This window comes from Setaria italica, chromosome IV, assembly GCF_000263155.2.
Source record: "Setaria italica strain Yugu1 chromosome IV, Setaria_italica_v2.0, whole genome shotgun sequence".
Taxonomy (NCBI): Eukaryota; Viridiplantae; Streptophyta; class Magnoliopsida; order Poales; family Poaceae; genus Setaria; species Setaria italica.
In genome coordinates, this window is record NC_028453.1 from 704,604 (window position 1) to 719,277 (window position 14,674).

Consider the following 14,674-nt stretch of genomic DNA (forward strand, 5'->3'; position numbering starts at 1 on the left):
GGAAGGGATGAGGTGTTAAATACACGCAAGGGTTTAGCAGGAGGCTACCCGTTCGCGCATACACCCCTGGGATTATGGCAATTTGCTAAAGCACCATTATCGTACACTTCTTTTCATTCACCGAAAACATTTAGCTAGTTTTGACGTACGTTTGATCGTATCCACAGCCATCGAAAGATTCTGCTCCAGCTAACTAGCCGCTGATTTAGAAAAGTATGACTTTTAGACTTGTTAAAGTTCTGCGAAAATTCTAATTGTTATTTTCCTGAGAAAATTTGATTGTCGGATAAAATATCATGGCAAATATGAAAATCATATCTTAGCGTGACACCCTTATATTACCTTTTCAGCATATGTACTCCCTCCACCGCAATACCTAAGACACGAGTTGACCCAATACCACCTCCAACACCACACTTTTATCGTTGATATATCATATATTATGATGTTTATAGCATTAACATAGTTTGAAAGTGCTTTTAATGTAAATCCAACAATATCAAATTTGCATCTATAGTATAATCTACAAATTTCTTAAGGCAAGTGTTCGGTCAAAGTTTGAAGACTTTGAATCTTGACTTGTGTGCATACGTTAATTAAAAAAAAATCATTCGATAAAAAAAAATTGAACTAGTGGACGGTTTGTGGACAACGTTTACCTTGCCTTGCCACCAAGAGCAAGCCTCATCTTGAGTTAGCCAAAATGATACGCCATTGGAAGCAAGGATTTTGTCGAGGCTGCTTGCTTTTCAACTAAACATTAAATCTTCTTTTGTAGATTCTCGCTGGTGAGCCTTGCTTATTTGAGGATCCAAATGGCCCTAGAACAATACATGGATAGAAAAAAAATCAAAGATCTAGTTTTGCAGAAAGTGCATATAGAACACTAGAGATCTCCGCTAGTGACAAGATGTAACAAACTCATATTACTCGTATCATGACTAATGAGGATCACTTGTATGAAAAAGTAAAACGCATAGTGATAAAATTACAAAGTACTTTCTCTGTCCTAAATTATAGGTCGTTTTGGCTTTTTTATATTCATATATTTTGTTATGCACTTAGATATACCATATGTCTAGATGTATAATAATATCTATATATTTAGAAAAATTAAAATGACCTGTAAATTAGAGTAGAATGTGTTTTGTTATAACCACCATACAAGCTAGATGTAAAATACATGGCATCGCATTGCGACCTATAACGGGATTGCAATAGTTGAATCGTTGCTGAGGAGAAAAACCTCAGAGCGTGATGGATTAACAAGATTCGAATAAACACTTAATGCAAAATCCGACAATTCCTGGGGTGCAGATGGCGAAAGTGTGGCTGGATGGGCAGGACGAGCGCCAGCCATCGGATGCGGTTGATCCTGAGCGCACCCTCGACCGTTGTGGAAGCGTCTAGAAGCAACCAAGCGATCACGGTGAGCGTCGTTGTCGTGGGCTCTGGATGGGCCTCGAGCTAACAACCCCCTGGGCTTGACAACTTGCTGTTGGTTCCACGGGCCTGGCATGAGCATCGGTCGGCCCAATAACTTCAGGCAGGGACAAAAAAGGAAAACATTATAATTCGCCGTTGCCGGGGATCGAACCCGGGTCACCCGCGTGACAGGCGGGAATACTCACCACTATACTACAACGACTAGCTTGATGAAGCAAAGGATGAGTCCCTACAAATCTATTAAAAGTAACACGTACGTAAGCCTCTCGTTGCTTATCCAAAACTCCGAACAGAGACCACGGCGCATTGCCACTTGCCAGTGTGCCGCTCACTCACATGCCCATGGCGCAGCAGCCACTTCATCTCCCGCACAGCAGCAAACACGCGACTCCAACTTACCATCGCCGGCATGGAAATCCCAGGGCCGATGCTGTGTCGCCGGTGTCGGTATCGCTCCGGCAAGGCGCCCCGACCGACGCCCGCGGCCTCCGGGCGCTCATCAAGGCGCTGTCCGCGTCCCCCGCCGCTGCCGCGGCCAACGAGGCGGCGGCGGTGCACGCCCACGCCGCCAAGCTGGGGCTGGACCGCGAGCGCACGGTCCGGAACGGACTCATCGCGCTCTACCTCGCCCGCGGCGACCGCACCGCCGCGGGGGCCCTGTTCCACGGGTTCCCCGACGGCCGGGACGTGGTTTCCTGGACGGCCATGGTTACCGGCCACGCTCGCCTGGGGTTCACCGACGAGGCCGTGGCGCTGTTCCTCGACATGGTGGGCGGCGATGACTGCGGCGTGGCCGTCGACGCTGTGGCCGCCGCCGCGGGGTTCGCGGCCTGCGCGGAGGCGAAGGACATCGCACTCGCCAGGGAGGCGCACCGCCGCGTCGCGGCCGCGGAGGTCGCGCTCGACGTCGTCGCGTGGAACGCGCTGGTGGACATGTACGCCAAGTGCGGCGACGTGGCGGCGGCGCGTCGGTGGTTCAGGGCGATGCCGGCGGGCAAGACCGTCGTGTCGTGGAACACGATGATCTCGGCGCTCGCCCGCGCCGGCGAGCACGGCGAGGCGCTGGCTCTGTTCCGGGAGATGCAGCGCGCGGGGGTGCGCCCGGACGACGCGACGCTCGTCGCCATCCTCGGTGCGTGCGCTCAGCTCGGCGCGCTCGACACCGGCCGGTGGGTGCACGCGTACATGGGCAGGCAGCTGGGCCGCCGCGAGGCCGCCGACGGCGTCGTCGGCAACGCCCTGCTCGACATGTACGCCAAGTGCGGCGCGGTGGACCAGGCCATGGCGGTTTTCGACGCCATGGAGCGGCGCGACGTGTACACGTACGCGTCCATGATCATGGGGCTCGCGACGCACGGCCGCGCCGAGGAGGCCCTGGCGCTGTTCGCGGCCATGCGGCGAGCCGGCGTGCGCCCGAACGGCGTGGCGCTCCTCGGCATCCTCTCCGCGTGCTGCCACGCCGGCCGCGTCGACGACGGCCTCCGGTACCTGAGCGATATGGCGCGGTGCTATGGCGTGATGCCCGGCATCGAACACTACGGCTGCGCCGTCGACATGCTCGGCCGCGCGGGGAGGCTGGACGAGGCGGAGGCGCTCGTCGCGGCGATGCCCGTGCCACCCGACGCGCTCGTCCGGGGCTCCCTCCTCGCGGCGTGCCGGGCGCGCGGCGACGTCGAGCGAGCCGAGCGGGTGATGCGGCGCATGAACGACGGCGGCGACTCCGGGGACTACGTTCTCATGTCGAACATGTACGCGTCCAGGGGACGACACGGCAGGGCAGTGCGGATGAGGAAGCAGATGAGGAAGAGCAATGTGAACAAGGACCCCGGTTGCAGCGTCATCGAGATCGACGGCGTCGTGCACGAGTTCCGTGCTGTTCCGGCCAACTCCATCTCGTGATCTCTACAAGTTCATCTGGAGGAACCGCGCTCCGCCGCGAGTGCAGTTCTTTGGGTGCCGGGCCAACCTAGTCTCGAAGAACTACGTCCTGGGCAGCGCAACATGTGATCACCGGAGCACCGGAACACCTCGTCGCCGCGTGATGATGCTGGGCGGCACTTGGAATCAACACCACAGGCTGTTGGGCGTCCTCCCTGTGGGATGTGCTGTAACCGCCATCGCTGCCAGTGACGCACTTTGATAGCTTCATCCTTCTTGCCTGCGGGCGTATTTGGCATAACCGGCGCTATTCTTTTAGTAGCGGGAGATGTGCGCTAGTGGTGACTTTGTCAATCTCAAGAATTTGCCAGCTCAGTCTTTCAGAGGTGCTCATAGGGTTGGACTGAGCTCCCAGATGAAGTTTTGCACTCAATTATTGAGTTGTTGAGCTGCACCAGTTTTTTTACCTTCTTGCCTTGATCGCCATCTGCCGCAATTGGCGTGCAGTCTTCATGAAAGCCAAATCCTCTTTCTGCAAGCTCTTCCCACCTCTGATGATCTGAAGCTGTGCCCAATTAAGCAACGATGCCCACTCTGAAGTTCATCACACAGCAGCTCATCACACTGAAGTTGCCATTGCCAAAGAACTTGAGATGCAAACTCTTGGAGCTCCGAACTGGTAACTTGTGGAACGTTCTAGAAAGAGGAGACACGGTTTATTCCATCATCAGGAAGCTAAGGAAGCTTATTAATTTGCTACAGGCCTACAGCTATCGTCCGGGGTGAGAGCCTGAGACCTACAAGCAAGCCTACACGGTCGTCACCGGCGGCGCGCATGGTGGGGTTGTTCACTTGGCGCCGCCGTGGGCGCTGGCCATGTCGACGGGGGGGCTCTCGACGTCCTCCATGTCCTCGCGCACGAACACCGCCTGGTCCAGCACCGACGGCCATGTGCCCTGCCGGTTACAGCGTGTGGCCTACGTTACAGCGATGAAGTGTATCCATTCGCTAGCGGGATGTTGCTGCCCAGTTGGGTGACGCCTAGTGTTCTCTCCCTGGATGGATAGCTAAAGGGGTGGACTTGGCCTTGTTCTGTATCGAGTCATTGAAAGGGGTGGACTTGGACTTGGACTTGTTTCCTGCCATACTCTAGTTGTTGTTCTCGATTCTTAATTATCTCCATGCAGCCACACCTCTTCACACCTCTGCCATACTCTAGTTGTTGCTCTCTAGCTACTTGGTCGCGCACCTCCGTTCATTGCTACTCCCTGGAGACTTGCTTTGGGCCTCCCGGTACTGGTAAGTTGTGCTAGCTGCTGAATATATACTTGTGTGTATGCCACATTATATCTTTCAAGTTAATTAAGGCAAGGCCATGGGGGTGGATTCTGGTGATCTCAGCTAGCCTTTTGTTTTGACAGGTCCCAGGAGAAGAATATGTTAAAATTCATTCCATAGATGTGCATCCGGCCAAACCATGGTAAGCACATACTGCAATTAGTATGTAGGCTACAAATCCCTCCGTCCACAACCTAATTAGTTATTAATGCGTTGACATAATTTAATGTTAAACTTTGATGATCCAGCATTAGGTTGATATAATTTGTGAGTTGCTATATGGCAGAAAAGTGGTTCCATTATATTCTTATTTATAAACCCGTTCAGACATTAATCCATGCAATTTGTTTTTCCCCACTTAAAACAGGATTTTGATCAGTCACGGAGAGACCATTTCCATTTGGAACTACGACACGCAGGTAACTCATACACAACTAACTCATAATTGTACACAACTAATTGTGTTCCCATCATATATATTCATTTATTATCTCATCATATATATACACGCGTGCATGTGCATGCATCAGGCTAATGTGTTCAGTAATCTCAGGAGCAAGAGAAAAGCTTTAAACCCGGTAAAACTGGTCAAATTTATGCCAAGAGACACAGAACAATGGATCGTGACCGGAGATAGTTCTGGTGTCATCCGTGTGATTTTGTATGATAAAGAGAAAGAAATGAAAACATTCCGACATGGCGCGGGTGCTGCTATCACGTCGCTGGCAATCCACCCAGAAAAACCACTCGTGCTATCGGCGGATGCAAATGGTGTGATCTGGCTAGAGAACTGGCAAGATGGTAGGGTCATTAGGAACGACAAGGTACCCGCCAGGAGGATCCATGTCAAGTTTAACCCAAAGGACAACTACAACACCTTTGTTAGCACTGACGAGCATGACCTAATGAAGGTTTGTGTTTTCTGTTGAATGCACTACCTACTTCATCATCTGTTTGGTAATTGGATCATACATCAGATTAATTTTGGTCCTCACTACTCGAAATTTATTTAAAGGTCTGGGAAGTTAACGATTCCACCCAGCCACCTACCGCCATGCTAAAAGAAGAAAAGTTGGGGCAAGATAACTTTTTCGATTATCTTTGCGCCGACGACAGTGATCAGCAGTATATGATTATATCGAAGAATCTGGCTGAAGGAGGGGCTATCGCATACGTATGGCACCCTCCGCTGAAGAACACACACAGTACATCTAATTCTTGTTCGCATCTTTTGTTAGTGATCTGTGCAACTAACGCTTTTCCTTTTTCTTCTGTTGAATCAGAAATGGGATTTGCAGGCAGAGAAAAAGGCTCACACAATTCTTTTCCGAGGCCAGGAAATTACCGCGATGTCGTGCCACCCAACACTTCCGGTAATAGTTTTAGGTATCAGGTCGTACCCCGGCGCTATTTTCTTGTGGAACTCCACTAATAACAGGTAAAACTCTCTTTTTTTTGTTGTTTGTATCCATAGGCACGTCTGATGTTTTGTTCTTCAATTTCCCCTGCACTTAACTTTTTCAACGAAAAAATACAAAGGTAATAAATATGCAGAATAAGCTTTCTCATGTTTTTCCTCCGTCTGCTGTACAAGAAAAATTCCATTCACTTTTGGAAAAGATAAGCGAACAAAACATATTTCTTCTGGCTTTGCACATTTTCATTTGGAAAAAAATTTGAAACACCCAAGGAACAGTGCCTGACCTAGATGTTTTCCAAACTGCAGGTTCCAATGATTCGATAACTTTTGCTGATTTTTTCTGAGACGATGTGTACACTTCTTATGTTTGCAGGCTTGAAAAAGTGATTGATGAGTGCTACTTTGGTTTAATTAAAGAGTTTGGTTTTATAGGCTCAACAAGGTAATTGATCTTACTACTACTTTTGTACTTTGCTAACATTAAAATTGCATATGTCTATACATATATGTGAATAAAGCTGCAATTATGTGAATAATATCATTTTTGCATAAATAAAGTAGTATTGGTTAAAGTGCGCTTCTCTTTGTATGCATAGAAATAATGTTGTTTAAAACCTAAGAGTAGAATAACATATTCTACTCCATGGTTTACATTGAATATTTAGACTACCACATGGATCATATGAAGTTGCAAATATACCCTAAGAGTAGTGAAACTATCAAACATAGAACATATGGAAGGTTCGAAAAAATTATTGTGTAAACAATTGCCAAAGTTATGACTATTCACTATCCTTATGATATTATATTGATCAATTATTTCAGTTTCTCCAATATAATGTCCTTACAACAATTTTAAGATTTGTTCAATGGTGTTGCAATAAGTTCCGTCTACTTGCAATCGGTTCATTTTCTTGTTGCAGTTGTTATGGTCTCTCGGTTGCAGCTGCAAGGTGGGTGCGTTCTTAACGGATAATCCACCTTGTTGTATTTTAGCCTCGCCGTTGCATTTTGACTTGTTTATTTTTTATCTCTATTTTTCATACTTGTGACCTACACCGTTCAAATTGTGTAGGCTCATCGTCAGATATGATAAAGATGAATACGAAATTCAAGATGAAATAAGAGTCCTGGAAATCGATTTGACAACAATAGCATATCAGCAAGGTGGGTCCGTTCTTAACAGCTAATCCACCTTGTTGTACTTAAGCCTCGCCGTTTCATTTTGACTTGTTTGTTTTTTATCTCTATTTTTCTTACTTGTGACCTAAACCGTTCAAATTGTGTAGGCTCGTCGGCAAATATGAAGGATATGAATGTGTAATAATTGAAGATGAAATAAGAGTCATGGAAATCGATATGACAACAATAGCATATCAGCAATAGCAACAACCATGTTGGACTTGGAGCTCCATACTACCATCAGTCCATCACAAAATGATCTGCCAGGACTCGGCATTACTTTTGATCAATTTGATTTGAAAAATCAATTTTTATGTGTGTGTGTTGACGGGAACAATAATGCAAAGTGTCAATGTGCATGAAAGAGAGATTACGTAGTAAATTTGTTGGCAAATTTCTATTCATGTTGAAATGCTTTCTAAATATATGTAGTCAAATAGGGGTATAAAGACCCTCGTCTCTTGATCGGACATCCACTCTTCATCCATGGATCCGGGTAACTCATAGAGCATGCATTTTTCTTCTTGTCGGGCATCCACTAACCCCATCATAGGCCAATCTACTGCTACCCTTATTTTTCCTTATCCACTAACCCCATCATAGGCCAATCTACCGCTACCCTTATTTTTCCTTTAAACATGACTTATTTTTTGTTTAAACGAACATGAGGGTTGCTGATGAGCTTTTAGGCAACTATTGGACCTGTAACCTCTTGTTCAAGTCGCTAACTCGCTAGTGTCGCGCGTAGACGAAGAAGATCGATCGGTGGACCATAAATCACCTCACAGAGCGCAGAGGTCATAAATTTGTCAAACATGAGGGGTGCGGGGTTTGTTTTAATAAAAACATATACCTTGCATTGCATGCTTATAGATGGTGCATAACTTTGATGTAATACCGTTGGTTCCCTTCACATTATATACCCAAATTGCCGCTATAGCTGATTTCAACGCTACCCTATGGAGCTAGTCAACTCCATCGTGAAATCTACGGTGTAGATCTATCTTCACTTCGCATGTGCATCGGCATTGATTAATTACCATATTGATTGTGTTTGTCATAATTTTTCCTTTGCCTTGGGAATGAGCCTCTATCTTTTATAGTCTTTCTCCTAATTATTTTATTTTCATACTAGGGTCATGCCCGTGCGTTGCTACGGGCGAAACAAATCCTTTCCATAAACATTAATTTTCATTGTATAATTTTTTTAAAAACATATATAATAGAAGCATTCACTTTGTTTTAAACAGAAGTACAAATAATTGTCAAAAAAATAGAATGCCTAGCTATTTGAACACTTGGTAACAGATTCTTTCCATTGCCAGTTTCATGTAATCTTTCTGTCTCACAACTATCATCCTACTTCCACCACCCAGACGCTGGCAGAGCAAGCTCCGTGCTGCTAGCAGCTAGCGGCAACCTCCTTTGCTACCACTTCCCGTCGTCAACGTCTCCATCAGCGCCACCACCATCCCTCACACTGCCAACTGACCATCCATCCAACTAGTCAATAATGCAACAGTTAAAGGAAAAGAAAATGATGTCAATATAAAATCATCTGCTATTGCCATTTGTTCGATCAATCGCTGCTCAGGTAAGTTTGGTGCTTCGATAAAGACTTGTATTGGTTGGTGCTTCTTTTGATTCGATAATTACTTGTAATATTTGTTGGTGCCTCGATAAAGACTTGTAATATTTGTTATTGCTTTCTGCCATGTTTATGGATACATTGCAAAATGCTGGTGTTTGTACTCTCGATGTACCTGTGAACCCTTTTTCCCCATTGAGGAGTGGTTGCTTTGTTTCCATTTTTTTTCTTTATACGGTATGCTTCATTTTCTTGAGGTCGCACCAGCTGACAGGCATGGCCCAATCTATACGTATCCAGAATGCTCATCCATATGTCAACAAGTCAACAGAGAACAGGGTACCGGGTACAGATACAGTGCCTTCACAGGTGACACAGACTACACTGGAATGTGTGCAGGTTACTGAAGTTGCCATTGCCAAAGAACTTGAGATGCGAACTCTTGGAGCTCTGAACTGGTAACCTGTGGAACGTTCTAGAAAGAGGAGACACGGTTTATTCCATCATCAGAAAGCTTATTTGCTACAGGCCTACAGCTATCGTCCGGGGTGAGAGCCTACACGGTCGTCGCCGGCGGCGCGCATGGTGGGGTTGTTCACTTGGCGCCGCCGTGGGCGCTGGCCATGTCGACGGGGGGCCTCTCGACGTCCTCCATGTCCTCGCGCACGAACACCGCCTGGTCCAGCACCGACGGCCCAGCAGGCTGCTCGTGCGGGCCGCCGTTGCCGTTGCCGGCGGCCTCCTCGGCGGGGACGAAGACCCCCGTCTCCTGGTCGGGCACCCAGGCGTCGGCGGCCTCCTCGGCGGGGACGAAGACCCCCGTCTCCTGGTCGGGCACCCAGGCGTCGGCGGCCTCCTCGGCGCCCACGCCGCCCAGCGCGTCGGCCGCCTCGTCGGGGAGCAGCGTCGCGGACCGGTCCCCCTGCACCACCTCCACGTTCTTGCGGTTCAGCGACGCCTCCACCTGCACCGCGGTGACCGCCGCCGCCGACGCCGCGTTGTGACGGTCGCCGGCGCTTTGGTCCTCCCGGCGCTGTTGGGCGCTGCTGTGCAACAGACCCCGAGTTCCTCCGCTCCTGCAAAAGACCAACGCAGACATGAATAGTGATGCGCATCAGGATCGTAAAGCTTACGAGGATGCAAGATCCGAGGAAAGGGAAGAGCTTGCAGATCGAAATGCACCCATCGTCAACTCCGAAACGAGCTAATTATAAAACTTTAGCAGGCGAGGTACTAAACTTCAGGAGGGTCACATCGAATATTCGGACGTTAATTAGGAGGACTAAATATGAGCTAATTATAAAACTAACTGCAGAACTCATATACTAATTCGCGAGATGAATCTATTAAACCTAATTAATCCATCATTAGCAAATGATTACTGTAGCACCACATTGTCAAATCATGGACTAATTAGACTTAATAGATTCGTCTCGCGAATTAGACTCCATCTGTGCAATTAGTTTTATAATTAGACTATATTTAATAGTCCTAATTAGTATCCAAACATCCGATGTGACAGGTACTAAAGTTTATGGGGTGTATCCAAACACCCCCTGATGGTCTGCTTGTTATATGTTACCTGCACTTCTCTTTGTATGCATAGAAATAATGTTGTTTAGAACCTAAGAGTAGAATACTTCATGGTTTACATTGAATATTTAGACTACCACATGGATCATATGAATTTGCAAATATACCCTAAGAGTAGTGAAACTATCAAACATAGAACATATGGAAGGTTAAAAAAATTATTGTGTAAACAATTGCCAAAGTTATGACTACTCACTATCCTTGCCTTATGATATTATATCGATCAGTTATTTCAGTTTCTATCCTTACAACAATTTTAAGATTTGTTCAATGCCCTTGCAATAAATTCCATCTACTTGCAATTGGTTCATTTTCTTGTTGCAGTTGTTATGGTCTCTTAGTTGCAGCTGCAAGGTGAGTGCGTTCTTAACGGATAATCCATCTTGTTGTATTTTAGCCTCGCCGTTGCATTTCGACTTGTTTGTTTTTTATCTCTATTTTTCATACTCGTGACTTAAACCGTTCAAATTGTGTAGGCTCGTCGTCAGATTATGAAGGAGAAGAATACAGGAGAAAAGATGAAATAATAGTCCTGGAAATTGATATGACTGTAGGATTGATTGGAACGGCTTACCCTTGAGGGGCGCAGGTAGCTTCATTACATAGGCTGGGAAGAGACAGGCAAAGATAGGATACAAGATGAACTCCTAGTAGGAGTCTAGCACATGGAAGATTACATGAAGGAGGACTCTGAGTCCGTATCCTATACAATTACTTCTACAACCCCCTGCAATCTCAACCGGCAAGGCTACTAGCCACGTGCAAGATTGAGATTGTTCCGAAATTCTTCTAACCGGTGCACACAGATTGAGCCTTCGTAAAACCATCGGCCACCTGATCATCCAAAGATATAATCTGAATATCCAACTGCTTCTGAGCAACTCTTTCGCGGACAAAATGATAATCCAATTCAATATTGTCGTTGTCAAGATTTGCGGATCAAGACTTAGACTAGTAAATTTCTTTTATGCGCGTAAGGCTTCGGATGGTGGCGTGGGAGACACGGGATTAGACTGGTTCGGGCAACGGAGGCCCTACGTCCAGTATCGAGGGTGCTCGTGTTGCCCACGCGGGGTTCTGTAGTAGGGGTTACAGATGAACGAGAGAGGGAACTGATCCCAGGTCTCTTGAAGGCACTTGTGCTCTAAGGGGATGCGAGGATGTGCCATTGGCTTGAGGGGGAAGAATCCGAGCCCGCAGTCTCGGGCCCCCGATGCCCCTTTTATATCGTAAGGGGACTGCCGGGGTTACAGGTGAGACCGGGTGATGAGAGCAGTAAAGAGTTTAAACGTAGTATGGTAAAAATACAACACGAAGGGAGGAATCAAGTTCCTAGGTTCCCGGCATCCTCGCCGGCCTTCGGCGTCTGCCGGCGCGTATGCTGGAGGAGGAGGGTGGCCGTGCGCCAACTGTCGTCGCGCCCTGCAGATAGCCTCTTCGGTGTCTGTAGCCGCCGGGTCATGATGAGGGCATTTCGTCGCCACTCTGGTGTCCGTTGGGAGGGACGGCGGATGCCGCCGTCCTGCTGATGGCTCGCGGAGAGCGGGCGTCACATCCCTGCTGCCGGGCGCGCGGGACCCGAGAACGGGCGAGTCTTCCCTCTGCTTCGGGCGGCGCAGGCCATGAGTACCCTGCGACGAATGGAAGGAAGCCGCCGGTACTGTAGCTTGTACAGTGTGGTCGTGCATGGGTACTTGCAGCGGGTTGCGTGAGGAGCGCGGTCATCCTTCTTCCTGCCAGACCTGCGGTGCATTTATGATGAGGTCAACAAGGGGGACCCACATGATCGTTATCCTGATCATCCGGTCCACGCCCGAGGGGGATATCCGTCTTGTGGTCCCCAGTGAGTCCGGCCCCCGTGCCCAGGGTCGGGCGAGGCGGGACCTTGTGGCGAGGGGTCGGGTGCTCCCGACCTCGGGACCGCGGTCGGACGAGGCGGAGCCTTGCGACGAGGGGTCGGACGCTCCCGACCCCGGGACCGCGGTCGGGCGAGGCGGAGTCCCACTCATGTTGGGCTTGACGGCGATTTCGTTATCCCGGATGGGCCTGGGCCTTCATGATTGTTGCTTTAAGCGGTATTTAGGAGATCGTTAATATTTACCCCCAACAAATATGCTTAGTACGAATATGAAAGATCGGATTCGCCGACAGATATGTGGCACCAATATTATCACACCATAAAATAGGAGCCTTGTGTTGGACAACCCCTAACTCATCAAGAAGAGACTGAACCCATATAATCTCAGTGGTAGCATTGGCCAGCGCTTTATATTCAGCTTCCGTACCGGAATGCGAAACTGTAGCTTGCTTCTTTGCTTGCCATGAAGTCAAATTGGGACCATGAAAAATAGCAAAACCACTAGTAGACTTACGATCATCAGAACATCCAGCCCAGTCAGTGTCTGAAAAGGCACTAAGAAGCTGAGAAGAGGAGCGACAAATCTTCAAGCCAATCTGAAGCGGGCCACTAATATACCGCAAGATATGTTTAACCGCAGCAAAATACATAGTAGGCTGACAAAGGTACTGACAGACTTTATTAACAGCAAAAGAAATATCTGGGCGTGTAAGTGTAAGATACTGAAGACCCCCAACAATACTTTGTTACCAAATCCTTAACACAAAAGAATGAAGGATGAAATTCAAGAAACATGTCATTGTCAAAAGTAAATTGATGAACAGAAATCAAATTCTTGGTGGCAGCAGGAACATGTAAGACTTTATTGAAAAGGTAATCGCGGCTGGGAGTATGAAAAACAGTATCACCAATATGAGTAATGCTCATACATTTGCCATTGGCGGCATAGATCTGTTCCTGGGAGTATGAAAAACAGTATCACCAATATGAGTAATGCTCATACCTTTGCCATTGGTGGCATAGATCTGTTCCTGGCCATGGTACTTGTCATGTGTAGTCAGCTGCTCAAGGGAACTGGTAATGTGGTCGGTAGAGCCGGATTCGAAGTACCAATTTGTGTCAACTCCATATGAAGGAATAATAGCCGATGCATACTTCTTAAGATCCGTCCTAATAGGCTTCTGACCACCATCACGTGGAGAGCCATACTTCTTGTTGAAGTGAAACCAACAACATGAACTATATGACCGTATCGTTCGCAGAGCTGACAGAACGGGCCATCATCAAAATCTTGGCTGTCGGAGGAGCCGCCTGTGTTGCGAGCAGGAGAAGAAACCAGAGCACCACGACTAGCACCACCTGAGCACCCAAAGCCACGCCCATGAGATGGTGCACGACCACGACCACGATAAACATTGTTTGCCAACGAATAGAACCTGCCTTCACGTTGTTGATTGATCCGAGATTCAAAGGAGAGAAGCTGAGCATATAGATCACTCAAACTGACAGAATCTTTGGTAGACATAGAAGACACAAAAGGATTATAATCCAATTTAATCCATTGAGGATGTAGCCAATCAGTTCATTATCAATAGCCTTGCCAGCCGCAGCTATCTCATCGGCAAGAGCTTTCATCTTGGTAAAGAACTCAGCTGTTGAGGAATCACCCTTCTTTTCCCTGGATAGTTGGGAACGGATCTGCAATATCTTGGAGCGAGATTGCGAGGAAAGCATCTTGTTAATACCATACCAGACTTGAGATACATGCTTAAGCGAAGAAACTTGGACTAGAACTTCCATGGTCATGGAGGACAAAAGATAGGAGAGAAGAAGTTGATCATTGGCAATCCACGTAATATATGCAGGATTCTCAAGTTCTTCATAAGCTTTGTGGACCTTCTCAATGCGAAGTGTCGCAGCAGGTTGGACCGACAATCCATCTAGGATGCCCATGAGGCGCGATCCACGAATTGCAGGTAATACTTGTGCTCGCCACACAAGAAAGTTGTCTCGGGTAAGCTTCTCCAAGACAGGGATGTAGAACATTGCGGAAGCCGCCGTCGAGCTCAAGGACGCCATGAATGGCGTCGATGGAAAAAAAAAACTAAGTACTGCTACTTCTTCAACTAGATGCACTCTTTAGAGGAGGATGTGGCTCTTATACCATGTAGGATTGATTGGAACAGCTTACCCTTGAGGGGCGCCTGTAGCTTTATTATATAGGCCGGGAAGAGACCGGCAAAGATAGGATGCAAGATTAACTCCTAGTATGAGTCTAGCACATGAAAGATTACATGAAGGACTCTGAGTCCGTATCCTATACAATTACTTCTACAATGACGACAATAGCATATCAGCATTTGCAACAACC

At 47.6% G+C, this 14,674-nt stretch overlaps 3 protein-coding genes and 1 non-coding gene across 6 annotated transcripts; 2 read left to right on the forward strand and 2 right to left on the reverse strand.

Annotated features, from left to right (window-relative positions):
• Positions 1-1,576: 1,576 nt before the first annotated feature.
• On the reverse strand, positions 1,577-1,648 carry TRNAD-GUC. The gene has a single exon. It is a non-coding gene; the product is annotated as a tRNA-Asp (tRNA).
• Positions 1,649-1,764: 116 nt separating this feature from the next.
• LOC111255655 (pentatricopeptide repeat-containing protein At1g08070, chloroplastic-like) lies at positions 1,765-4,469 on the forward strand. Its single transcript, XM_022825973.1, has 2 exons — positions 1,765-4,003; positions 4,087-4,469. The coding sequence occupies exon 1, from the start codon at positions 1,783-1,785 to the stop codon at positions 3,343-3,345; it is 1,563 nt and encodes a 520-aa protein (XP_022681708.1). The 5' UTR covers positions 1,765-1,782; the 3' UTR covers positions 3,346-4,003; positions 4,087-4,469.
• Positions 3,625-7,736, forward strand: LOC101757172 (coatomer subunit beta'-1). Its single transcript, XM_022825974.1, has 9 exons — positions 3,625-4,623; positions 4,746-4,804; positions 5,030-5,081; positions 5,216-5,573; positions 5,678-5,836; positions 5,946-6,100; positions 6,456-6,524; positions 7,158-7,249; positions 7,372-7,736. The coding sequence occupies exons 4-9, from the start codon at positions 5,259-5,261 to the stop codon at positions 7,404-7,406; spliced, it is 825 nt and encodes a 274-aa protein (XP_022681709.1). The 5' UTR covers positions 3,625-4,623; positions 4,746-4,804; positions 5,030-5,081; positions 5,216-5,258; the 3' UTR covers positions 7,407-7,736.
• A 1,456-nt stretch (positions 7,737-9,192) lies between these two features.
• LOC101756755 lies at positions 9,193-10,041 on the reverse strand. 3 transcript variants are annotated; one of them, XM_022826172.1, is made up of 2 exons: positions 9,649-10,041; positions 9,193-9,591 (listed from the first exon to the last, which is right to left on the reverse strand). In XM_022826172.1, exons 1-2 carry the CDS (start codon positions 9,949-9,951, stop codon positions 9,448-9,450), a joined length of 447 nt encoding a protein of 148 aa, XP_022681907.1. In that variant the 5' UTR covers positions 9,952-10,041; the 3' UTR covers positions 9,193-9,447. The 3 variants fall into 3 exon arrangements, with proteins under 3 accessions (XP_022681907.1, XP_022681906.1, XP_014660567.1); XM_022826171.1 differs by having other exon boundaries at positions 9,193-9,648; positions 9,706-10,040; XM_014805081.2 differs by having other exon boundaries at positions 9,193-10,041.
• Between the last annotated feature and the right edge of the window lie 4,633 nt (positions 10,042-14,674).

Excerpts from the sequence above, each read along its gene's own strand:
- LOC111255655 (XM_022825973.1), top strand. The coding sequence starts at position 1,783 with ATGCCCATGGCGCAGCAGCCACTTCATCTCCCGCACAGCAGCAAACAC.
- LOC101757172 (XM_022825974.1), top strand. The coding sequence starts at position 5,259 with ATGCCAAGAGACACAGAACAATGGATCGTGACCGGAGATAGTTCTGGT. Across the intron at positions 5,837-5,945 it reads AAGGAGGGGCTATCGCATAC|AAATGGGATTTGCAGGCAGA; the intron begins GTATGGCACCCT and ends CTGTTGAATCAG. Across the intron at positions 6,525-7,157 it reads GGTTTTATAGGCTCAACAAG|GCTCATCGTCAGATATGATA; the intron begins GTAATTGATCTT and ends CAAATTGTGTAG.
- LOC101756755 (XM_014805081.2), bottom strand. The coding sequence starts at position 9,951 with ATGTCTGCGTTGGTCTTTTGCAGGAGCGGAGGAACTCGGGGTCTGTTG.